Source organism: Phyllopteryx taeniolatus, chromosome 22 (genome assembly GCF_024500385.1).
Source record: "Phyllopteryx taeniolatus isolate TA_2022b chromosome 22, UOR_Ptae_1.2, whole genome shotgun sequence".
In the NCBI taxonomy this organism is placed as follows: domain Eukaryota; kingdom Metazoa; phylum Chordata; class Actinopteri; order Syngnathiformes; family Syngnathidae; genus Phyllopteryx; species Phyllopteryx taeniolatus.
The window spans coordinates 8,400,810-8,424,665 of record NC_084523.1 but is presented as its reverse complement, the minus strand read 5'-3'; the positions used below and the strand labels follow the sequence as shown (position 1 = coordinate 8,424,665).

The following is a 23,856-nucleotide window of genomic DNA, read 5'->3' as shown; positions in this document are numbered from 1 at the left end:
GCCGCCGTGAAGGCAAATAAAACAGCCGGTATAAAGTGTCACAAAACAAAATATATTTATGAAAATTAACCAATTATCCGTCTATATAGATGCACCCATTCTGCACACACACACACACAATTTTTTTTTTAACAAACTGGGGAGGAAAAAAATGCTGTTTGAACAACCTAGTGGGCTATTTCACTATCGTAGATTCGACCCTTTTACTTTAGTTAAAATAACTCATTTCAAACGCAGTTCACGTCGACGTATATATCATAGACATATCCCCTAAAATAAGGATATATATTAATTTTTTAACAAGTCACAATTTTAGCTGTTTGAACAACCAAGTGAGATATTTCTGTCAATCAGATTCGACACTTTTAAACATTTTGTGGGGGTGGGGGGAAATAATTCTAAACTATTTTATCGCGCAGTTCCCTTTGACATATATTTATCGACGCGTATTCCCCAAAATTAGAGCATATTTCAAGTATTCTCAGGGCAACCGGTGGTGGCCAACTGATCGGATATGCCCTTTCGTCACTTCTCCCTCGTTTTGGCGGCAGGGGCGGCTTCAAAATGGAGGTGACAACAAAGTACAGCGAAGATCGTTTCAACGCGGCTTTAGTGTTCTAAAAACTAGCTGGCTCATTTCATCTCAACGTTTTAGTGTAGTAGAGCTCCTTTTTCGATTAGCTTGGCGGAAAATGGATCGACCGGCGAGGTTTGTCAAGACTTTTAAAGTGAGCCAGTTTCGTGTGTTAACTTTTCCACTCAAGGTGTTTTTTATTATTTATGGCTCACAGGAAGATCAACAGCGTCAATTACTGCGAGTCCAGGGATATCGACAACGACGGTGGGTGAAACAGTCAAAATGTAATCTTGGTCGCGGAATGTAGCGTCGACGCGAGCCGAAATAATTCCCACCAGCACACATGCGCAGTGTGATGACCTCAAAAAAAAAACGAGCTAAAAAATATCAGTAAAAACTTAATAATGACTGTAAAAGTGTGTAAATCTAGTCATCAATAACATTACTTTAGTACAGTAATGTTATTGATGACTAGATGGCATTCGTTGTTTTTGTCTCCCTCGTGTGGACAAAATGGGTAATGCGGTAATTCAAATTCTATTGAGCCAAAGCACATACTTGACATAAACATCTCACGGCACATCCAAACAAAAGTATCACAAAAGTATACATATTGAAAAAAATGATAGTCTTCCTTTACTCACAAATTGACTGGGTCTGTTTAGTTGAACACAAATGTATTATTCCGTTGTATGAACGGCAACAGAAATACTCAGTTTTTGACAATATTTCTTTGCGCGCAATCCTTTTCAAGGACAGTCGACCTGAGAACGAAGAGAAGGACTTTGTGACAAAAATGATCTGACGGTGGTGAAGCCGTGCATTGCTGCACTGCTTTCTGTTAGGCACATTGATTGCAGTAAATGCATTTTTAGGTTCATCCTGAAGTTTCACATGAAAGCCCGCTACCACAAACCTTTTGTGAGTAGTGTGAACAAAGTTGACTTGATTCTTGATGTCAGATGAGGACTTTGCCTGCGTGAAGCCCCCGCCTGGCAAGAAACCCAAACAACAGGAGCACAGGAACACATCCAGCCAAGAGGCAACCCAGGCGAGCCACAAAAGCAGGTAATTTGGACGCAAAAATGGGCAATCTAGCGCAAGGTTGTATGATTCCAAAATGTCTTCCAGAAAGGATCTGGAGGCAGCAATTACGCTTTCCTTGCTCACTAACAGTAACACAGACTGGACAAAGCAAGCGCCTACTGCCAGTCGAGGTCGGCACAAGTCAAGTGTGACTGAGCATTCATTTCATAGCTAATTTGATTCCTTTCAAAAAATAAAAATAAAAAACACATTGTGGATTCCAGGTGACGAGAACACAGACCCCGCTTCCCTGCACCGCTCCAACTGTAGTGTGGACCCGTCGCTTTTTGGTAAAAGCTTCATCTCGCTTCTGTATAATAACAATTAAGTCCCTCAATTTAAAACTTTTTTTCCCCTCAGGCTTGGATGAAATCTCCTCCTCCGGTCAGACGAACACCAAAGAGGAGCAAAGGAGACGCCCTCGCGACGCCGACTACGAGCCCGAACTGTCAGCAGGTAGACCCTCCGAGTGTCCCTTGAGGATGGCTTCACGCACGTAAAAAAAAAAACAGTCGGCGTTTCAGATTCGGAGAGCGAGGAGGCGTCCGGCGAGGACGAGGAGTTCACTGGGAACAAGAAGAGCTGCAAAAAGAAGGAGAGCGACCAACGCAAAGCTCGCAAGCGTCCCGTCTGCAAGCAGGAAAGACAACCGCCCAAGTTGAAAGCGCAACCCAGGACAGGTTTGCGAGTTCACTTTGACTTGTTAGCTTTTACAGCCGACGACAGCAGAAGTCCGCCAGTCATTGGCGCACCCCAAAAAGGGTTAAATTTGCCTACAAATGCCACAAGATGGCGGCAAAGCACTCTTTATCTAAAGGAAGCGCCTCAACTCACTTTGACACCGAGATGCCACAACATAGCAGCAAAGTACTACTTTTGTCGAAATCAAGCTCCTCAACCCCAACATAGTTCCTCGGCACCAAGATGCCGGCAAAGGAATACTTTTGTCGTTGGTTGCTCTATTTTTTTTTCAGCATTAAATAAATAGTCAACATGTCATTGAAGCGTCTGCGGCGTCGCCCACGCCGAGAAGCCCCCCGACGCTTAAGCCCGCCGTGCCCAAAGCGCAAGTCTCGTTCAGTCCGACAGGAAGCAGGATTCCCAAATGGAACCCGCCAGGTAATCGCGAGTAGTAAGGACATTGAATTTAAAACAAAAACTAAATTGTGTTGTGAATTTTCTGCTTCACTCGGTAGGTCAAATCGGAAAAAGTCCGTCTTCATCCCAAAGTCCCGCCACCAGGTCTCCGGGTCAGGGCCTTCGTCTGGGACTGTCGCGGCGCATCAGAGTCAAGCCGCTGCACCCCAGCAGCGCCACCAACTGAGCGAAGGAGGAACGACAAGTTGATATTTTTTTTAAACGCATGTAAATATTTATTCAAAATCTCTTTATTGACACTGCTGACATTGTTTCCCCTTTTATTCTGTGTGCACATGAACTGAAAATAAAAGTTGGTTTCCAAACGTTTGCATTATGTAACAATGTCCACTAAACATTACACACAGATGAATTCAATAAATACAAAAAGACAGATGCCTTCCAAAACAACAAACACCTCTTCAAAACCACCTCCATGCATTCATATTCAAATATAATATATTGGAACTTTATGTTCCAATTAAAACCTTCGGAGCCGCCACAACTAAGAGACCTAAAACGGCAAAGAGGCTCAAGTGCAACGAGGATAAATGTCGCCCTCGGTTGGTCATAGTATGTATTACGCTTTACCTTGTGATTGCCACATTCTTACTCAAATTATTCAGGCCTCGCATAAAGCTGCATGAAAATATGAAACAGTGTCAAATGGATGCTTGGTTGGTGGGTAGAAGGGGGGGCTATTTTATCGTTCGGGCCCGACTCTGCTCAGTAAGTTCCATCGAGCGTTGTGAAAAGGTTTCCGTCGGGCTCTCAAGCGTGAGCCGAAACGAAGGCGTCCCATTTCCTCCGCCACGCGGCCTGCGCCGAGTCCTTGAGCGTCGGCGGCAGAGAGCTGTACCTGCGGGGGCGCAAGGAAGCCGACGTTAGCGGAGCGCCCGGCCGCCCGCGAGCCGACGCGGCGTCACCTGATGGAGTTGAGCGCCAGCTCCTTCAGCGTGCCCACGTTGGCCTTCAGGCCGCCGATGCCCACGAAGGCCTGGTAGAAGTCGTAGGACAGGCCCGCCGTGCCGAACATGGACGGGTCGTCCGAGCTGATCACCAGCGGGTGGCCCTCCGCCATCAGCACCGCCGCCGGGTGGTTGCGCAGGTCGGAGACCAACTTCAGTACCTGTGGACACATTTCAACAAAACGATTACTTCATGCGCAAAGATTTTTTCAGCCATCAAATGTGCTTCCCCCCCCACCAAATCTGTCAAGGTTTCAAATTTAGCTTCGATTTGGTGAATTAAAAAAACTAAATCTCAAACGTCACATCATCTCAACTGACTTTTTGAACAATTTGGCTTAAAATATGAAAAACACCAAATCGCATGCGCTGCCTATGGCGAGATGAAGAAAATACATTTGTCGTAAATAAAGAATCATTTAGTGAAATTGGATGATTTCCCGCAGCTCACTAAACAGAAAAATGAAGACTCGTGCGACCGGACCTGGTTTGAGATGGGGCACACCTCCACCGCCACCTGCCTCACCCGGGACATCTCCTTGGCGAGCGGGTGGCGCGCCAGGGCGTAGCCGTGCCCGATGCGGCTGCTGTTGAACAGCAGGGCGTCCAGAACGTTCTGATCCGTCTCCGTCCCCTCCTCGTCTGCCGAGGTGTTAGCGACGTAATAATAATACAGTAGTGTAGTTAGCCTAGTTAACAGAAGTTTAATTCCGAAAAATATCTCGTTTTAATAATATCCCGCAACATTCGAAATCAACCAACCGGTTTCTCCCGCGTGAAAGAAGTAAGGCAGCGTGACGCCCATCTGGGCCGGGAGCGACAGAGCGTCCCGGAAGTACCAAAGCGGCCTGCCGCCGTCCTCCCTGCCCACCTGCAATACAAGAAATCCGGTACCCGTTGTGTAACCGTCGCGCCGTGTCGGTAGTACCGCGTAAGACGCGAATCGGTACCAGGTCGAATCCCGCCACCACATCGGGGAAGTCCCTCCGCAGCTCCGTGGCCTCCTTGACGGCCGCCTTCACCTCGGACGCACTCAATGCCCTGGAAAACCAAGAAAAACAAAAAATGAAATCCTGTATATTAAAGCAGTGGACTTGAGTTTTGCCACAGCGGCCACGTCAATCTTCATTTGACGTCATCGGGATGGTTTGGAGCCTCCAGCTCCCAGAGCGCGACGCCAAACGTCGCTCTCCGCTCGTGCCTGTGACAACTTTCTAGCATCAATTCTGTAAACTTGTTTCTATCATGTGTGAAGGTTCATTTGCATATCATTTGGTCAATTACGGTAAAGACACTTGTATATATGTGTGTGTGTATGGTGCACTTCCAGTTCCTGCTCGTCTTCTAAGCAGTTGCGGGATGCGTGTACCTGTGCACGGCTATGATGAGGCGAGCGCCCAGGAAGTCCGGATGCTCGGCCACAAACTTCCCGATGACGTCTTGGAAAGTCCTCAGCGTCCAGATCTTGTCGTGGATGGTTCCGTCCAGCTCGTACGTCTGAAGCCGCACACGACAAAACACGATCGCATCTCGAGTGTTTTTGGCGCCGCGACGAGAGCAAAAGACGAACCCTGGACAGGCCGCTGCGCAGCTCCAGATACATGACGTTGTCTCGGTGGAGCTCGTGCAGGCCCCGCAGGAGGTAATCCCTCAGGACGGGGGCGTGGCTCACCAGCCCGGCGCCGGCAATGAAGGCTCTCTCGAACTTGTCCCACACGGCGTCCTGGTCCGGGTACTCGCCGTCCGGGTCGTCGGTGACCAGCGTGAGATGCTTCATCAAGCTTGAAAGCGATCCGAGTGTCGTCACTGGAGAGTTTTTGCAAAAGGGAAGACGTGCGCGCGCGTGAGCGGGTACCTGGCGTCGAAGGCGGCCGCGTCGCCCGCCTTGGCTCGCAGGGCGCTGACAAGCTGCCAGTAGAAGCAGTCCCAGCGCGGGTACGGCCGGCGGCGAGAGAAGACGAAGCGCGCCGAGTTGTCCCACGTGAAGCAGACGTAGCAGTGCGGCCGGTACGTGGCGTTCTTCACCAGCCACTCGGCGCTCACCAGCGACGAGCTGTGAACGTGCAGGGCGCCGCCTGCGGGTGACAACCTTTCTCAGTTGCCAACAAAACTCATTTTGGACACAAATGATGATGGAAATGCTCGTCTCAGCATCGACAACCGATATTTTGGATTCAAAAAAATTGCGTCGTTACGAATGTTGGCGTCGCCGCGTGGCGAGGTCACCTTTGGGCATGTCCTGCAGCAGCTTGAAGACGGGACTGTCGCGTATGAGGCCCTTGGCCTTGAAGAAGTGGACGGCGGGCGGGAAGGGGTCGGCCGCCATCTCGCGCTCCTTCATCCGGCGAAGCTCGCCGTCCAAGCGCCGCTCGGCCGCCGTGAGCGCCACGCCGCCGCCCGTCCGCCGCGACGCCTCCTGGCGCATCAGCACGTCCCGCTGGCTCGGGTCGGGCATCCCCGCCGCCGCCAACCACAGGAGGGTCACCGCCGCCTGGGGGAGGGAGGCTGCCATGCCCTTCGGTGCCACTGGGGGTGCTGTTCACCTCCTAGGCACAATACAACATTGTCATTTTATTTCTTGTTTACATGCATGAGCTTCGAGCGGAATGCATCGGAAATTAAGACACGAAGCTTCTTGTTATAGTTGCCGTTTGCAGTCTGTGGGACTACAACCGCACCGAGCTAGTCTGATATTTGCCTGTAGTTACTATGACAACCACATTGTTATACTTTGCAAATCCACACAAACATCAGATTTATTGCACGTTTTAAAGAAGCCCTTTTTGGTAGTTTAGACATAAAAATATTGAGATTGTTTCGAAAGCCAAGAAACAAAAACAAAAAAATTATATATTATTAAATCTTTTTCACAAATTCTGCCAGCGCATGCAAACTTCTCAGCACAACTGTGTTATTTACAGGCCCGTTGTATTTTATACAGTCAATTCTTGCAACGCTCTTCAGAGCGTTAAGTCAACGACGACCGACCTGTGCTAACACCAGGCAACGACCCCAACTAAAATGCAACTTTTAGCAATCAACAGTACAGTCAAATGTCAAAAGTACTTACAAGAAGCGGTGGGTCCACTCCGTCGTCTCGCTCCAAGACTGCGCTTGTCCCTGCCTCACAAGTCAGTAAAACACTGGGCCAAACGGGATAATTGAGGCATTTTTGTCTGACAAATAGCATGTGATTAACTAACCGGCCCGGCATGAATGACAGTGTGTGTGCGCGGGTGGGTGGGTGCGCTGTGAGGACACGTACGATGAGTACCGACCACCATTCATATATTTTATTATCATATAGTACAGTTTACACCACGACATGTTCAAACACACATAAATTAGTCAGGAAAGCTCATATACAGACAGTGTATCCTCTCTGGTGTAACAATAAATTAACCTTTTAAGCATCCTAACTTACTTCATGGTGGTCACAATCCAGCAAGTAACCGCGTCCCGTTGTCACGTAATACGTAATGGCGACTTGCCGGTGGCGCTGCGTCATGCTCGGAGGAAGACGTCAGCACCGCATCACACACACACACACACACACACACACACACAATAATAACAATAACGATGACAAAGCAGCCCCTTTTGGCGCAGGTGTGAGACCAAAAACAATAGAAAATGAAAATAATACAGAAACGAGGGGGCGGGGCTTCTCAGTCCATGAACTTGCGGTTGGGGTTGGCGCCGAAAAGAGCCACTCGGATGTCGGGCATCATCTGCGAACACGGCAACCACACACAGGTCAAGTACGCACAAAGGACAAAAGGACAAAAGATGCATTGTTTGGGAGCACTGATGAAAAATTATCAATATCGCATGATCATGAGACCAAACTAAAGAAAAGAAAAAAAAAAAGGAAGAAATATGGCCAACTTTTTATTTTATCCAAAAGAAATGTTTTTCTTGTTTCTCTCCATTTAAAAAAACGCTTAACTAAAAATATAATAAAATTACTAGAAATTTGTTGTTTAGCACAACAAATTTGCATTTGCATTTAAAAAATAATAATATGCATGGTCTTTTAAACAAAAATACACAAAACTTATTTTTTTCACCCCCCCCCCCAAAAACCTAAAATGTGTTGTTTTTGGATTTGATCCTTTTTTTTTTTTATCCCAAAAAAATGATCACTTTATATTTCATAAAAACTTTTTGGTTTTGTTTTTACATTTCCCCAAAAAAGAAAAAATGCTTTCTTTGGGAAAATATGGTTTGTAATTTTTTTTTTTTTTTTTTTTACCAAACACACAAATATTTTTGCTTGCATTTAAACAACAAATGGACTAAAAATGGAAAATATTTTGTTTGTCATAGAAATGTACTTTTAATTTAATCCCCAAAAATAACATTTTTGCATGCGAATATATTTCCCTCATTTGTATCCGAAATGAACCCTAACCCGACTTCTTTTTGGTGTGCAAATATATTTGGAGATGCTGTTGGACAATGTGAGTTTCACCCATGACGCATCGTTCATGATTTACTCCGTGTTTCAGTCTCGTGAAAGGCTCAATGTTCAACTGTTAATTCGATGAAATTTGTTATCGGATCAATGTCATGAGGCTTACTGATGATGATCAGTGACGGTGAGTGCAATTGGGGGGTAGCTGACTTTTGGGGGGGTTTTTTTGCCAATGATGCGTTGCTTTGGAAAGCAACTTAATTGGATAATGCATATAGCCCATGGTTTTCATTCTGTACAATATAAATGGATTCTGTTTAAATTTAAGTGGCGAAAATACAGTTTGTGTAATTACAATCTACATTATTATTTTGTGAGCATTTTTTTTTTTTTGAAGGGGGGAAAAAAACATGGGCCAAGATTTTATGTAATTTACCTGGTAACACAAATCCTCTTTCCCCATCGAAATGAACGGAAATGTTCGCTTTCCGGTTTGCCGTACATGGCAGTGAGTGTTACATTATCTGTCTACACGTGTTGCTCAGCCGTTTGCGTGGCTGCCCACGAGATGTCGTCACCTGCTGAGCCAAGAGGTCCAGTCTGTTCTCCAGGGTGTTGGCCACTTTGATCTTGCCGTCTCCGTTGTAGAGTTCGACGCCTCCGGAGCTGTCGAAGCACTCGTTAGTTCGTCGGTTAGCATCGTGTCGGAAAAGAGGCTCGGAAAAGAGGCTCGGCGGCGCTCACATGTCGGGAGCCAGGAAGTTGTCCTTGTCGATGCGGACCTCCACGTTGTTCTTGACGGCCGCCTTGTACACGGTCAAGTTCCTCTGGATGGACGCCTGCGAGTCGACCGGAGGCGTGACGACGGGAACCGGGTCGCCGGGAAAGCGGGACCGGGGCCGAGACTCACCTGCACCAACTGCACGTCTTGCTTACGACATCGAACGGTCACTTTGGGCTCCAGCAGCTGATACAAACCCTGAAAAAAAGAAACCTGGTTTAATAAAATATCATTTGTGTACGTGCTGTAGTACTCCTGGTGTTTATATGCGACTTTGATGCACAGTGACGGCAATACTCGAGGGGGGCTAAAGTTCTGTCAGGAAATAAAGACATCATTGTTCTCCATAATCGCTGACCTGCAGGATCAAGCCGTCAATCAGCGCGGCGTACCTCGCCGGGTCTCGCGCCACGTTGGCGAGCCGTTGACGAGCCTCGTTGAGCATGTCCTGAAAGGTAAGACACCCCCCCAGCCCCGTGAAAACACAATTCGGGCTCGCGGACGAGCGCGTGACTTACCGAGATCATGTCGTCGCGGGCCTTGAGGACCTTGAGGCGGGCCTGGTTCATCAGGTTGGACATTTGGCTGTTAAGCGGACAAACGACACACACACGTTGGCTCGCGTCGGCGCGTTTACGCCGCCGTTGTCGCGCGGGCGGGACTCTTCGCGCCACTCACATTTTCTTCTGCTGCTCGATCTGCTTCTCCTTCTTCTCGTAGTACTCCATGATCTTCAGACGCTGCGTTTGCACCAGGCGGCCCTTCTCGATGTTGAACTCCTCCTCGGCCTGCGGGGGGAGATGCAAGTGTTCGGCAAAAGTGCACAAAAACAGAAAACTTACTGCTTTGTATTGACTTTTAGCGCCTCCTAGGTACAGTTGCTCCATACAGCACACCCATGTCACGCAACTGAAAATGCTGCTTTTGTGACTAAACTAATGACAGACGCCATCTCCCCTACTTGGCGTCTGCATGATTCATTATCTAATCAATTAATTCAATCAAGTAAAACCAAGTAATTGATCCATCGTGATTGTACCTTAGCGTCAATTTCCTCCGCCTTCTCGTTGGCCTCCTGCTCGATGAAGGCCATCATGTGCTTGATCTGTCGACATGACAAATTATGTTTATGTCACTAAATATGAACCACTCTTTGAACAGCAGTCGCCAGAGTGGGAAGGGATTTAAAATTCAACACTCATTTAAATATTTCCTCTTTTACAGCCGTTCCTCATCCGGCCCCTGTCATGTGATTGTCATGTGATCACCGGTCAAGATGACGCCATCGCTCCACGTTTAGTCGCAACACAAATAACAACACGCACACAAAAAATCCAAAATATGAAATCATCGTCATGTTCTTATTCATTTTAGCAATAACCTTCCGGAGCTAGCTCAATGTCATTCGACAGGATGCTCGCGATTTCTGGCAGACAAAACAAAACACATTCAAACAAGCAATAACAGTGTTCGTCACTAAAACAAAATGCTATGTTATTTTAAGCGCTAAAGTCTTGATTACCTGCTTCTGAACGTCGGCATCGCTGAGCGCCATGGTCGCTACTGCTTCTGCTGCTCGCTAGCTCGGGCCTGTCATTCAACGAACACGCAAATGTCAACAAATCCTCATTAAACGCAACATTCCAACACAAATCTCGCGTTGTATAATCGACCGACATACTGATTAGTATTTATATTTACCGGGGAAAAATGTGCATAGGACGAAGAATGAGTTAATCCCGGCTGGTCGTGACTCGGGAGAGAGGTCTGACGGTCAGCTGACTGGTGAGGTCACGTGATGTTTGCTTCCTGCTTTGTGGCCAATCAGGCGCAAGGGTGACGCGGAAGTGGACGGTGACATTGCTTTCCCGTTGCTAAATCTAAATATAAATTAAACGAAATAGACATAAATATACACGTGGGCACTGGTGTTAAATTAAATTTCTGTAAATAAGATATAAAAATTAAAAAACAACAACATTGTATCTTAGTAGGATATTTTCAATGTGATGAGTCACACAAACTACATATTTTAATGTTGAACCATGGGACGTTGTAGCATATTTATTAACACTTCTCAACGGATCTGAACTTGTGTGTGTATAAGTAGAGAGTAGCTGCGGATTGCTATGATATCGGCAAGGCATGAACCCACAATTGTTACTGTTTACACTCCGGTTAAAGTCTGATTAAGGACTCCAAAAAATAAAAAATTTCCCACCTGCACAGTCACCCATGGCAGATCCACAGCCAAGTGTTATGTCATGGATTTGGAAGAGGGGGAGGGAGGGAGGGAGTGAGCTTGTACATTGTGTTATTTGTGCATCAGATACCTAGCGTGCATGTGCGCCTGCCTGCCGTGTGACTTGTGTCTTAACTCACACCGCACTCTTCTTTGGAAACGCACTTGTCGTCTTCCAGCTCGCCCACGACACCCAGGCAGGTATGCGCGGCGTTTTGGATGGAAAAGTTTAGAGAATCATTTGAATCATGTCGAATTCTTCTTTCTATTTAAGAATAGGCTTGTTGGCTTTCTGTTTGAATATGTGCTGTGTGCTGTGCGTGTGGACATGCCCATGCTAAGAAAGGTCACTATGGGTCATTTCAGTGTCGTGACAGGGAGACAATAACCTTGCACTTGAACTTGAAACACTAATGGAATATGAACTGAGAATGTACATTTTCATCATGTCGCTTTATGGCCAGGATGAGACCAATGGGAATCCGATTAAAGTACCATTAAGTAGGATCACAAAGTGTGCGTGTGCGGGGATTAACATGTGTGCGTGTGTTTGTGTGTATTGCCATCTTCAATCATTAAGTTCCAGCGGCGATGGTGACCGCAACACAAGGTCAACAAATCAGTTATCCACGGCTAAAAAGTGTAAGCGTGCAGAAAAAAGTGCCAACGGCATACCTCACAGGTCAGTTCGGGGCTGCATGAGATCGAGTTCTCATAGCACCTGTCGACAAATTGTGTTGTTTTACGTTATGTTGTGAGCCACCATATTGCTGTACGCCTAAAAAAAAAAAAAATACATAGCTCCGTTTTAGCTTCATGCTAACAAACAATGCAAAGAAACATAGACGTGCCATTGGAGAAATAGCTCGTTCCTAACTTGATCTTGCCGTGTCTCCAATTGGGCTAATGAGGAGCAATGGTGTGCCGGTGTTATAAGGTTTTAAGCAACAGATATTTGAACACAAACGCAGTGCAACACATGTAGACAGACAATATAACAGTTCTCACAGGCATATAATCTTGATTTCTTTTTGGGTGAAAAATGACTACTATTACTGCAGCTTGCCGAGTCAGTTGTGAAACTCTTCCAAAGTCTCCATGTCAGTCTTATACTGCCCCCAGGTGGCCAAGGCACAAACCAGAAGGAGCAGCACAAAGTCTGCAGCAAAGAAAATGTGGCAAAAACTGTTTATATTCTGTTTCTTTTCGAGTTAAGTTTTTTTAGAAGGCTGGAACAGATTCATGTCATGTCCATTCATTCCTTTGCAGCTGATTTCTGCGTGAGTCGATAGTTTATTAGCGAAGCTAAGTGAGGGGGATTCCGTTGCAAGGCTGATGTTGACTTTGCTACGATGCTTATCAAAGACGAGGCGACGTGCGGCGAACAGAGACAGCCAACGCAGACCGCGTCTATTCTGGGCTCTCGGCCCAGCGGGCTGGCGAATACTTTCCGCAATCCACGGGCGAGTCGCGACACGCGGGGTGAAGAGGGTCACCTTCGCGTGACACGTTTGAGGCATGCACACGCCGGAAAATGTCGTTTTTAAATGGAGGAATGTCTTTTTTCCCCTGGAATGCAAACGTGTGTGTGTGTGTGTGTGTTGCTCCATTCCCACGATATGTGGGACAGCCTTGGTGACACACTGATTTATACGGGCCCTAAACAAAGTGCAACAAGCAGGCGAAGGTCATAGACAGAGCCTCGTACAGATGCTGCGCCAAATGATTTTGCAATATTTGGGGAGGGAACATCTCAACGAAAATTGCAAGGTCAATGTGATTTTTTGTTTTTTTTTCTTGTATTGGCAGCAATTTCCAATTACAGTCAACAAAAAAGTTAAAGCGTTGACATTCCACACAGTTAAGACCTGTTGTCATTGTTTTTTTTTGTCCACTAAGACACCACAAATACTTTGAATATATTTACTCACACTTTGTGTTTGGGATGTTGCCAAAAGTTTACTTATTTCGCTATTGTTGTTTTCAAGAGTGGTTTTGTGATTTTATTTCTACATTTCAAATGTTTTCTCATTAATCTTTTACCACAGTCACGCTATTATTTGTGATTCAATTGTGTATTTACACACATGGTCATCATCCGTCATCATCATTTCCAATTTCAATTTATTTACGATGGCCCCTTGAGATGCAGCATGTGGATTTCGAGGGGCCGCCGTCTGTTTGTGCCCTACACATGTACAACGGCGAACATTTCTATTTGTGCCTTTCACGACTGACCTAAGTCTGTTGCGTCCCCGCAGTCGCCAGCCTTCATTCTGGAGGAGAACGCCCCAGTCGAGTCCGGCGGGGGGTCCGCGGGCGCCGCGCCGTCCCTGAGCCCCGGACCCTGGCAGAGCGAGAGCCTGCTGGCGGAGTCCTGGTCCACCATGGGGGACGTGGACCCCGAAGATGCCAAGAGCCTGGACGGCAGCGACGGGGGGGCGGCTGCGGACAACCACTCGTCCAACTCCGACATGGTGCACCTGGAGGAGGAGGAAGAGGAAGAGGAGGAGGAGCTTCAGAGCAGCGTGTTGGACCTCCAGGCTCCAGAGACTGAGGAGCTCCCGTCGTCGTCGAAGGAGCCTCACGCGGAAGCCGAGGTCATGCAAATGTCGTCCCCGCTGCCCATCTTCCGGCTGGAGCCCCCCTCCGCCACCTCCACGCCGACCCCCTCAACCGCAGCCGCCGAGGAGCCCCCGTACGCCACGCCGGGCCTCCTCCCGCCCTCGTCCATCATCGCTCCCGTCGTCGCCCGGGACGTCCCCTCGGAGGAGTTGTCCAAACCGGGGAGTCCCGCCGATATGCCCGTGCTGCTGTGCGGGGGCGCCGCTTTGGTGGCCGTGGTGGGCGTGGTGGCGTACGGCGTCGTGGCCTACTGCAGGAAGTAGAAGGAAAAACAAAAACAAAAAACAAGACTCTGCCTGTGTTCGGAATCATTCGCTCATTCCCAACTCACTAATCGCTAGATAGGAAGTTTTAAATGACACCCACGTCACTCACCAGGCCAGGCCACGCCTTTTGAAGCCATACACGCTCAAAATCACAGCTACAGCAGCAGAATGTGAGAATGGCGACTCCAAGTGGACAAAAATAATACCATCACATGCACCTTTAATAAGGCAAATCCATTTTTATCCAATTAGTTGATTCATTGATGGGAAAATCGGTAGAATAGCGCTATTTTCAGGATTTTAAGTAGATTTCACAAAATGAAGAGAAACAAAGCACTTTGTCCTCTGTTGTGTGATATGTTTTTGTATCAGTGCAATCCATCATGAGATATATATATATATATATATATATATGTTTTTGTGCCTTTGTGTCTCTGCCTCATCATCAGACTTCAAAATATGTAAACATCTACTGTATATACAATGGTGATTTCTTTTAAGTCTCTTGTAGCAGAAATCAATAATATTTAGGCGAGCAGCTCTTCCACACCACCACAAAACATTTTTACAATTATGAATATTTGGATTTTTTTTTTTTTTTTTACAAGAACTAACCGGCGGCATATTTCGTGGCCGCCTAAACGGCAACTTTGCTTTGCGATGACTGCTTGCATGGCAAATTTGATACGCAAGAACTCAACTCAGCTCACTTCACAATGAGCAGCATTTGGCAGATAGCGAAGAATCCTTCGAAAAAAAGGCGCTTCACACCTTCATCATTCGCACCCCAGTTGAAGTTTACTGTCAAACAAAGAGACCCGAAGACTTGCTGCGCTCTTCGAATGTTTTAACCAGTGGATACTTGAACACCAACAGTGGGGCAACGCATGTACACAGACAAATATCACAATACTCACAGGCATATATTCTTTATCCTTTATGAAAAACGGCAAATATTATTGCGGTTTACTGGTTCGCTGAGAACGGCTTTGCAATTCATTTCAATGCGGAAAGAGGATTTGAGATACAAGTGTGGTCGCAGAAGGAATGAAACTCACTACACATAACAAATGCAGCTCTTTCCTGCCGGCTGCTGGCCCCTCAGCCGCATTACACCCGCTCCGGTTACCTGGCCTTCAACGTTCCCATCATAAAGCAACGACAATTCAGGATATGTGTGACTTTCTGAGATTGACTCTGCAGCACTTCTTCATTTCCACACCGCGTGACTGTCAAAATACTAAAAGAAGAACAACGGTGTGGACTGTGCGGTCGTGCAGGCAGCTATTGCATGAAGAAGAGGAAGGAACGCGCTCGCTTCTTTGTTTGGACTGATAGAGGAAAAAAAAATAATAATAATAACACCAGAAAATTGACCGCAGCACACAACTAAAGACTCTTATCTTTCTATTCCCCATAAAGATGAAGTGATAGATAACCCAAGAAATCACCATTTCATAGTCTATTTAAGCCAGGCGCCCGTTTCCCCACATTCTCACATCCCCCCCCCGACCCGACAAAATGGGAAAACAAAAGTCGTTTAGAGCTCGTCAATCATGTTTGGTCACCTGCAAATGCAACTACCACATGAGTTTGACTATGCTGATGAATAGCTAGTGGGAAATTAACCTTTTTATTTCGTGCAGGAAGAAAAATCACATTTCAGACAGCGACAACAACTCACTCAATCTGATTTATAGAGCACTTCAAAATAATCAACGCAGATGTCATAAAGTGCTGCCCATAACAATGATCGACCATATATATGTATATAACAACCATTATGTTTGTTATATACAATTATATATATTTTTTTGCAAACTTTTTTTTTTTCCCCCCAAGTTTAAGCAATTTTGTATCTACCTAATGTTCACCTTTAAAAAAAATAAATAAATAAAAAAAGACATTTATTGAAAAAGATTAAATTAAATAATTTTAGACTGGTGGCGCAGACGCCAAACATAGAGCAAAAACCGTTGAATTCCTTACCTTTAATTATGTAATTATGTCCTTCTTGTATGTTTTATAGAGTACAATAATATAGAGTATAATTTCCCCCCAAAACCCATGACAACCATTCGTGTTATTAATTTTTTATTTTTTTTGTAAACGGACTGGAACGATGACTTGGGATAGCGTTTTCTGTTCCGAGCGTGGCCCCTGAACAAAATAAGGCACTGCGGTACGACTCGGCGGGTGTCCCTAATGACGTGTCCAACAACTTTCCCAGAAAGATAACAACACGACGCGGCAACACCTGCACGCTGCCGTCACGCTTGAGCCGCCGCCTGACAAGTTGCGGTCTCTTATTTATGGAGGCGTACCCCCCCCCCCCCCCTCCCCCCCTATAACCACACGCACACCCTCCAGAATGGAAAGCGGGAAAGATGTATTGAGCTTTGCGGTGCTTTGTGTTATCAGCCGTGGCAGGAAACACACACACATGCATTTGCAGGCCTGCACAAACACATACACACAACTTGAGTGACATGAAGTATGAGAGCGCAATAAGACGACACTGCAGTGAGTAAACACAATAAGCATGACGACTCCCCTGCGGCCTTCCCTCTTTCCCATAATCGCCTTTTTTTTTTTTTTTTTTTTTTTTTTAATTCACAGTTGAGGCGCGGGCGCACACTTAACGGGCCCGAATGGGGAACTTGAGCACCAAGTCGGTTGATATTTAAAAACGCGGCGCCGGAGATAAATGAACTTCCCGAAAAAAGACAAAAAAAAAAAAGAAAGTGTTTATTGGAAGAGGGCACACACGCTGTTGTGTGTTTGACACGTTGGGTTGCGTTAACTATTAACCTGATGAGCAGCACGCCGGCGACTGGTCATTAACGAGAACCAGGAAAAGAGAATACGTAAGAACTGAAAATGTGACAAACGTGAGATGCATTTTTTGTTCAACACTTGACGGCCCTTAACCATTTTTTTAAATAGAGTAACTATATAATTGTGGGAAAACTAAATCAAATTTGTGTATATATTTAATGTAAAAAAGAAGATAGATAAAAGTCATACACAAATTATGTATTCGTTAAAGCTAGTCAGTGTATTAAAAAAAAATCATTTTTAACCATCCCTTTTATGACCCATCTTTTTTTAATCATACTTGAGATTGTACATCCTTCTGGTGTATGCGACTTGGCCACCGGGGGCAGCATTATTCAGTCCTGTGGACACAAACGACGAAGAGTTTCACAACTTCTGGAAGTGAATCAGTAAGCTGCTGTAATATCAGTCGTGTTTCGCAGAGGATAAAGAATATTGTGCGTCCGTATCCGTTCCTTTGTGGGTTCTGATACCGCGACCATCGACGTTATTCGTTAGCCGATTTATCGCGTTTCGCATCGTGTGTTAGCATTAAGCTATCGGAAGGCAACATGCGGTCGTTTTAAAGACATAACGTGTAATCGGCTGTTTTACGTTTAGTTTGACAGTCGACTTCAACTGGGAGTAGCTTGAAGCCTCTTTGAACTATTGTACACTAACGGTATTAAAAAAATAAATAAAAACATCTTGGGAAAAAAAGATACCGTCTAAAGATTTCAATGAGTTTTAAGCATTCATTTTTCAAACACCAAAGAGAGAATTATAAAATGACATTGTCAGACTTTTACTTGAAAAAAAATATTGCAAAATATAACATGATTATGATTTTTTTTTTTTAAATAAGTAAATGCAGTATTATTACCGATGGCTTTTCCCTCCACCTGTTGCGTTGTGTTTTTTATTCGAAGTCAAGCAGCAGTGGTTGAAGTTGACATGCGGCGCTTGTGAGCAGCGAAGGCACAAAGAAAAAAATAATACTTCGGATCAATCCGCAGGCTCAGCTTCCAAGCGCAGAAAAGATTCATTGTTTTGTTTTGTTTTTTTAAATCGAGATACTGGCATATCTACTGTGCCTCCCAAAAACACACACGCACACACGCACGCACGCACGCACGCACACGCACGCGCAAAAGAGAAGTGTATCACGGCTGCGTTCCATTGTGACGTTAACGCATTTAAATTGCGCGTCCCCCGACTATTTATGCCAGTGACAGGTAGCGGAAAATGTTTCATACCTGTCCGAGGTTGGCGTCCACCGATGAGGGCGGAAACCTCCTCGCCCCAGGGCCACGCTGGCTCCTACAAGATGGTGAGTGCGTGCGTTGGTTGGGCAACAATGCAATTTTTGACATGTTACTGCATTTGAATACATCAAATCAAACGAATACATCGCAGCACTGCTTGGACAACGACATCAACCAACACTTCCAGGATGCCATCGACGTCATCCAGCAGCATTCGGGTCATCCCTACTACGACTCGGGTATGGCATCAAAGGACGTGCACGTTTCCCATTTGATATTTTACGACAGTTTTGAGTGATTTGACGTGCTCCCAGACTCCACGTACTGCGACCCTCTGGGCGCTCAGCACTGTCAGGTCTCCTACTGCCTGCTCTGCCCCCACCCTGACGTGCCGGCCCCCGTGTACGACTGGCACGACACCAGTGCGGTGAGTCGCAGCGGCCCGTAAAGATGACTATAATATATATTTATCATTTGAAATACGACTACAATTATTGGTTGAGCAGCAGCAGCAGCAGACGTGGTGTCACGTGTCGCCCGAAGTCTCCTCCAAACAAAGTGAACCCGCTCACTTGTACTCGTCCCAGCGCCTGGCGCCGCCACAGAGGAGCAACAGAGGTAACGCGCACGATGGCACACCGGCGAAGCGCTTGCCCGCTTGCATAAAAGGCCGCTGCTTTGATCCCCGCGTAGTGGAAAATAACACTTGAACGTGAAAGGCCCCATTTGGAAGTTTTAAACACAGGCCTCAAAGTGATCGGCATGCTAACGTGGTGGTGAGCATTTGTGCCTCACAGTCAGGAGGATCTGGGTTTGAATCTATTCAGTCAGTTTGGGTTTTTTTTTTAGCCACCCGTTTGCTTTGACTAATATGTATATTTAAAGAAAACTGCTCATTTGTTATAATAGTTTGGATTATCGATGTCCTATTGTATTGCAATCTTGTCAACGTTGCCTTTAACGCAGGTCGCAAGAAGCTGCGCCTGTACGAGTACCTCCACGAGGCCCTCCACGACCCCGACATGGGCGACTCCATCCAGTGGAGCGACAGCGAAAGCGGCACCTTCCACTTCGTGTCCAAGAACAAGGAGCGTCTGGCCGAGACTTGGGGCCAGCGCAAGGGCAACCGCAAGACCATGACCTACCAGAAGATGGCACGGGCACTGCGCAACTACAGTCGCACGGGCGAGATCATCAAGGTGCGACGCAAGCTCACCTACCAGTTCAACCCCGACGTCTTGCACAGGCTGGGCTCGGGGCGGGCGCCGCCCGGGACTCCGCCCAGCCCGGCCGCGCAAAGCTACTGCGCCCCGGCGACGCCCGACTGGCAGGGCTGGTACGGGCAGTGCCCGGCGCAAAACTACGAGCACGGCTTCAATGCGCTTTATTGAAGAAATTCACAGACGTGATGGCCTCGGCATTTCTACTGTCTGCACATGTAAACGGAGACGTTCAAAAAAGGGCCAAATACTGGGCTACCTTGAGTTGAACTTCTTGTTTGCTATCAAATGAACTGAACCCATTGAAATGAATTGAAATGCCATTAATCCGCTCCAGCCCTCAAAACACCACCACTATTTCTTTTGTCCCCTTTCTAGTAAAGAAAAACAGCACTGTATTGTAAGAGGTGCATATAAAATGCAAAGAAATAAACTGGTTTTATAAAGTGACATGCGCCTTATAAAGGGGGTGGCCTCGTTTCTTTATCTTATCCACGCTCCTTGCGAGTGTTTTCATTTTGTATTTGTGCGTTTGACTGTTTGTTGTCAAGGGTAACACTGCAAGACAAGCCATACAATAAATCAACCCGTGCCGTCATTCGGACACGTGCTTCGTTCCCGACTGACTTGAATCAAATCAAATGGCCCTGACGTCTTTTCAGGTCTTTCTTGAGACTTTTCTTTGTGGGCCTGCTCGTGATAAACACGTCAACTGAATTTCATGTTGACAAGTGAAACTGGCTTCAGGGGCTGAGGTTTCAAGACGTCCGACCTGGCAGAGTCCATTTTTAAAGGACCCACGGAAATGGTCGCTTCAAACCAACATGGGAGACCTCCTGTGTCTTTTCAGGAATGGGCTCTTGAGACTTTTTCATGGGTCTACTCATGATGGACATGTCTACCGAATTTCATGTCGCTAAGTGAAACTGGCTCCGGGGGCCGAATTTTCCCAAACGTCGGCTGCGATTTTTGAGAATGGGAAAGCCCTCAAAATGGCCGATGTATTCGGCCTCCGTATACTAACGACAAAGACAGCAGCCGTCTTCAGTAACATTATTTAAACACGGCCGTTGCGAGTTGCTCGACACATCCTGTGAGGAAAAATATGGCCGCAAGTGTGTTTTTCCTGAGACAGTGGCGGCGGGCTCCAGACGCGTCCTTATCTGGCCCAGAGGGGAGGATGTGGTCAGCGCTGGGGGGGCTTTGTTGACGGCCTGACTGGTTGCTGCCGCCGTTGTTGCGGCATGGAGCCCATTGTTACCGCAGGGATCGCAAACCTCACTCCCCTTGGGGGAGGTATAAGAACAGTAGCCCGACGTACTTTTGTAGACATTATTTGGACCGACTTCCCTGACCGAGCAGCGATGGTAATGAGCAATGCGCAAAATCTCACTCGCACAATATCAAATATTGACCTATTATATCTCCTTCAGAATTCTTGCCAGGAGAGTCAGTCTGACTTGGAGGTGATTTTAGAATTCCTGGAGGAGTACCATAGACAAAACTCAGAAAACAATGGTAAGCGGAACATCATTATTATTATTATTATGATGATGATTTTTTTTTTTTTTGTAACGTATAATTGGATGTGGTGTTGCACTTGACCGCAGGTGTGCAAGAGGATGGAACCAGTGTGGACAATTACACTTGGGAGCAATGCTGGAGGCCTTGTGAGCGACCTGTGAGCGTCACCATATATACATATATAAAATTAGCATTATCATTACTATTCATTTTAGTTTTAAGAAATTAGGTGATAATATATTTGTATTTCTTTAATAATACTGTAGTTCACAAGCTTTGTCAGAGATAATACAATTTAAAAAATACAGCAATGATTTTGAATACAAATATTTATTTACTTATTTATTACTTTATTTTTAAATAAAAAGAATAATTTAAATTTGTTTTCATTAAATTTAACAATTAATTAGGAAGTTATTTTACTTTGTTGTGTCTGTTGCCTAGTTTTAATAAAATGGATTTTTAAAAATACATTTAAATAAATAAATCTATCTTCCCCCCCCCCCCCCCAAAAAAACTATTTATTAATTCAATCGATTAATCGAGCAGCTCATATCGTGGACCATATGTGTAAAAACGTGGCCGCTGGGATCAAACTCGGACTTTCACTAGTCATTTTGTCTGTGCTAGAGCATCCCAAGTGGCCCTCAGGCGGCGCCTTGCGAGCCCCCTGCTGCCTCTGTGACGACAAGACAATTAAGCACACATCAAGCCACGGCAGCGGGCAGCGGTGAGTTCTCCTTTTTTCTCTCACCACGCACGGTTATTGCCACGGGAGCTTGCCGCCTCAGAGCAAAGAGGTGATAAACAATGCCAGCGTCTTTTTTTTACATATTTATTAGATAACCGCAGTGTTTGCGTCTACCGTCTCGCTCGCTATCTCGCACGTGATTTTCTGGGAATTGTTGCTTTTGAGGAAATGATTAACAGTAAGTGGTGTGGCGCAGATGTGTGTGTGTGTGTGCGTTACACTGTCAGTTATCTATTGTGGGTGAAACCTGACACCCACCAATTTTTGCTGCTAAATGTGCCACCTTCCAGTTACGTGTCTGGCATATTTGCTTTGGCAAGTGTTACAACCCGCACAAAAAAAACAAACATCTCGACTGTTTACAATCACAAATGTAGCCCTACTCCATTTGAAGAGGCATTTGTCTTTAAATGACACCTCGAAATTACCCTAAAAATAACCGCTTTAAAAACCAATGTGGCTGACTTCCAGTGTCTTTTTGGTCACAGCTTCTTGAGACTTTTTTGTGGGTCTACTCATGATAGGCATGCCAACCAACTTTCATGTTGCTCAGTGAAATTGGCTCCAGGGGCTGAATTTTCCAAAAAGGTGTTGACTCATCAACACATTTGGGCAATGCTACTTGCTACAAATGTCAACAAGAAGACACTGAGCACTCACTGGTTCTTGCAGGTCGAAAGGTTCGTCTGTTTCACTTCCTCTTCGAGATGCTGGAGGACCCCGCCATGGCCCACTGCGTATCCTGGGTGCCGTCATCCTCGGGCGTCTTCCGCTTCTCCGCCCACAACAAGGACCAGCTGGCGGCGCTGTGGGGCCAGAGGAAGGGCAACAAGCGGCCAATGACGTACCAGAAGATGTCGCGTGCCCTGAGGAACTACGCCCGCTCCGGCGAGATCTTCAAGGTGAAGAAGAAGCTCACGTACCAATTCAGCGAGCACACCCTGATGCTGCTGCACAAGCGTCACGCCGGAGATCTGTAATGCAAACCGCAGCTGAACACTCACTGGAGTTTATATCTTATGTTATCGTGTGCAAAACACGTTTGTCATCAAAAATAAAGCTTTTACATTAAAAGCACGTCTAGCCCCACCTCCATAAAAAGAACATTTTGTTGCCGGAACCACGAGGTGTCACTCGAGTCCATCTGACACCCACCAAACGCTCCCCGCCCCGCCCGCCCTCCTTCGGTGGGCTCGTGACCTCATGGCTAAATCGTCCCTGTGATGTGAACTCTTAGTTGCATTGCCGACAATACCAAATGGTTTTGAGCTTTTTGCAGCCCTGCGCCCACATGACACCCGCCCCTTAAGCCCAGCAATTAATGTTGGAGCCCACCGCCCCGATTATAAACCGGGGGCAGCGAGTGTCTGTTACCAAGAAAGGCCACATGCTCAAAACTGAATATATATATGTATATTAATATAGTACATATTAAGTTTGATCTTTTGAATTGGTGGTCCTGTTTTGTTTATATGGAATTGTTCTCTCTTGGTTTGACTCTGCAGAGGTTTGGAGGTAGCTTCTCATCCTCTTGTTAGAAAAGCTCCATTGAGTGACGCAGTTCCTTGCTTTTCCATGTCAGATACACACGTCAAAGTCAAGGTTTACAGCAGCTTTCTAAGTATAGGTCCCGGAGGCAGCGCCCAGGCATCTCCCCGCAGTTCAGTGTTGTCGGACGACAGCATGCCTGCCGGATTATACTGATACCTGGCATGTGGCGTCGGGCTGCAGCGAGTCATCGCAAATGTTCCCTTTATCGTAAATCCACTGTTTCGCCAACCGAGTTGGACACGTGAGCGTGGGGCGACAACGGCGACACCTTCAGTTTCTCCAACTCTCTGACACAGCCTCCTCACAGCTAGTGTGTCTATATAAACATTTAAGTATATAATCTGCTGAATTAATTACAATTGCCACAAATAGGACCCTGGTCTTGTGCGGCGGGGGGTGGGTCAGCCTGGGCACTGTAGTTTATTTTGAGTCGATCCCACATACACCATCCTTCAGCTATAAATAATCTCTAAAGCCCCCGCTGAAAGTAATCCCTGACAATACACTTGAAAGGACTGTTTCGGGGTGCATATGGGGAAAAGTGACAAGAATGTTTTAGTCAGTAAAATGTTTCGATGTGAAAGCTCACACTAAAAGGAGGTGTACTCTTCTTTTGATTCTTTGTCCAT

The 23,856-nt window shown here is 46.2% G+C and overlaps 6 protein-coding genes and 1 long non-coding RNA gene across 19 annotated transcripts; 4 read left to right on the top strand and 3 right to left on the bottom strand.

Moving 5' to 3' along the window:
- The first annotated feature begins 417 nt into the window (after positions 1 to 417).
- On the top strand, positions 418 to 3,033 carry rad51ap1 (RAD51 associated protein 1). Of its 3 annotated transcripts, XM_061761676.1 has the most exons (9): positions 522 to 709; positions 792 to 841; positions 1,540 to 1,645; positions 1,709 to 1,794; positions 1,888 to 1,953; positions 2,024 to 2,119; positions 2,176 to 2,343; positions 2,669 to 2,782; positions 2,860 to 3,033. In XM_061761676.1, exons 1-9 carry the CDS (start codon positions 693 to 695, stop codon positions 2,985 to 2,987), a joined length of 831 nt encoding a protein of 276 aa, XP_061617660.1. In that variant the 5' UTR covers positions 522 to 692; the 3' UTR covers positions 2,988 to 3,033. The 3 variants fall into 3 exon arrangements, 1 of the variants encoding a protein (XP_061617660.1); XR_009786350.1 differs by having other exon boundaries at positions 418 to 709; positions 2,188 to 2,782; positions 2,860 to 2,894; XR_009786349.1 differs by having other exon boundaries at positions 486 to 709; positions 2,176 to 2,782; positions 2,860 to 2,894.
- A 171-nt stretch (positions 3,034 to 3,204) lies between these two features.
- On the bottom strand, positions 3,205 to 7,332 carry ada2b (adenosine deaminase 2b). Of its 9 annotated transcripts, XM_061761646.1 has the most exons (11): positions 7,193 to 7,276; positions 6,839 to 6,892; positions 5,995 to 6,314; positions 5,624 to 5,843; positions 5,339 to 5,549; positions 5,138 to 5,265; positions 4,719 to 4,809; positions 4,531 to 4,639; positions 4,253 to 4,410; positions 3,727 to 3,929; positions 3,205 to 3,659 (listed from the first exon to the last, which is right to left on the bottom strand). In XM_061761646.1, exons 3-11 carry the CDS (start codon positions 6,278 to 6,280, stop codon positions 3,572 to 3,574), a joined length of 1,494 nt encoding a protein of 497 aa, XP_061617630.1. In that variant the 5' UTR covers positions 6,281 to 6,314; positions 6,839 to 6,892; positions 7,193 to 7,276; the 3' UTR covers positions 3,205 to 3,571. The 9 variants fall into 9 exon arrangements, with proteins under 9 accessions (XP_061617630.1, XP_061617626.1, XP_061617624.1 ...); XM_061761642.1 differs by having other exon boundaries at positions 4,531 to 4,809; positions 6,839 to 6,888; positions 7,193 to 7,332; XM_061761640.1 differs by having other exon boundaries at positions 5,339 to 5,843; positions 7,193 to 7,329.
- On the bottom strand, positions 7,047 to 11,272 carry atp6v1e1b (ATPase H+ transporting V1 subunit E1b). Its single transcript, XM_061761680.1, has 11 exons — positions 11,188 to 11,272; positions 10,668 to 10,846; positions 10,489 to 10,556; positions 10,006 to 10,071; positions 9,645 to 9,754; positions 9,485 to 9,551; positions 9,325 to 9,414; positions 9,096 to 9,164; positions 8,930 to 9,024; positions 8,764 to 8,851; positions 7,047 to 7,499 (listed from the first exon to the last, which is right to left on the bottom strand). Exons 3-11 carry the CDS (start codon positions 10,519 to 10,521, stop codon positions 7,437 to 7,439), a joined length of 681 nt encoding a protein of 226 aa, XP_061617664.1. The 5' UTR covers positions 10,522 to 10,556; positions 10,668 to 10,846; positions 11,188 to 11,272; the 3' UTR covers positions 7,047 to 7,436.
- Positions 11,264 to 14,435, top strand: si:ch211-214j24.14 (uncharacterized protein LOC559160 homolog). Of its 2 annotated transcripts, none has more exons than XM_061761686.1 (2): positions 11,264 to 11,409; positions 13,470 to 14,435. In XM_061761686.1, exon 2 carries the CDS (start codon positions 13,596 to 13,598, stop codon positions 14,094 to 14,096), a length of 501 nt encoding a protein of 166 aa, XP_061617670.1. In that variant the 5' UTR covers positions 11,264 to 11,409; positions 13,470 to 13,595; the 3' UTR covers positions 14,097 to 14,435. The 2 variants fall into 2 exon arrangements, with proteins under 2 accessions (XP_061617670.1, XP_061617671.1); XM_061761687.1 differs by having other exon boundaries at positions 11,267 to 11,405.
- Positions 14,436 to 17,636: 3,201 nt separating this feature from the next.
- Positions 17,637 to 19,905, top strand: spic (Spi-C transcription factor (Spi-1/PU.1 related)). 2 transcript variants are annotated; one of them, XM_061761660.1, is made up of 5 exons: positions 17,637 to 18,246; positions 18,333 to 18,420; positions 18,496 to 18,608; positions 18,688 to 18,799; positions 19,148 to 19,896. In XM_061761660.1, exons 1-5 carry the CDS (start codon positions 17,785 to 17,787, stop codon positions 19,570 to 19,572), a joined length of 1,200 nt encoding a protein of 399 aa, XP_061617644.1. In that variant the 5' UTR covers positions 17,637 to 17,784; the 3' UTR covers positions 19,573 to 19,896. The 2 variants fall into 2 exon arrangements, with proteins under 2 accessions (XP_061617644.1, XP_061617645.1); XM_061761661.1 differs by having other exon boundaries at positions 17,752 to 18,420; positions 19,148 to 19,905.
- LOC133471775 (uncharacterized) lies at positions 18,153 to 23,614 on the bottom strand. The gene is made up of 4 exons (XR_009786351.1): positions 23,384 to 23,614; positions 22,600 to 22,650; positions 22,337 to 22,482; positions 18,153 to 18,236 (listed from the first exon to the last, which is right to left on the bottom strand). It is a non-coding gene; the product is annotated as an uncharacterized LOC133471775 (long non-coding RNA).
- On the top strand, positions 20,537 to 22,781 carry spi2 (Spi-2 proto-oncogene). The gene is made up of 5 exons (XM_061761679.1): positions 20,537 to 20,768; positions 20,835 to 20,919; positions 21,012 to 21,082; positions 21,556 to 21,655; positions 22,349 to 22,781. Exons 1-5 carry the CDS (start codon positions 20,646 to 20,648, stop codon positions 22,654 to 22,656), a joined length of 687 nt encoding a protein of 228 aa, XP_061617663.1. The 5' UTR covers positions 20,537 to 20,645; the 3' UTR covers positions 22,657 to 22,781.
- Positions 23,615 to 23,856: the final 242 nt, after the last annotated feature.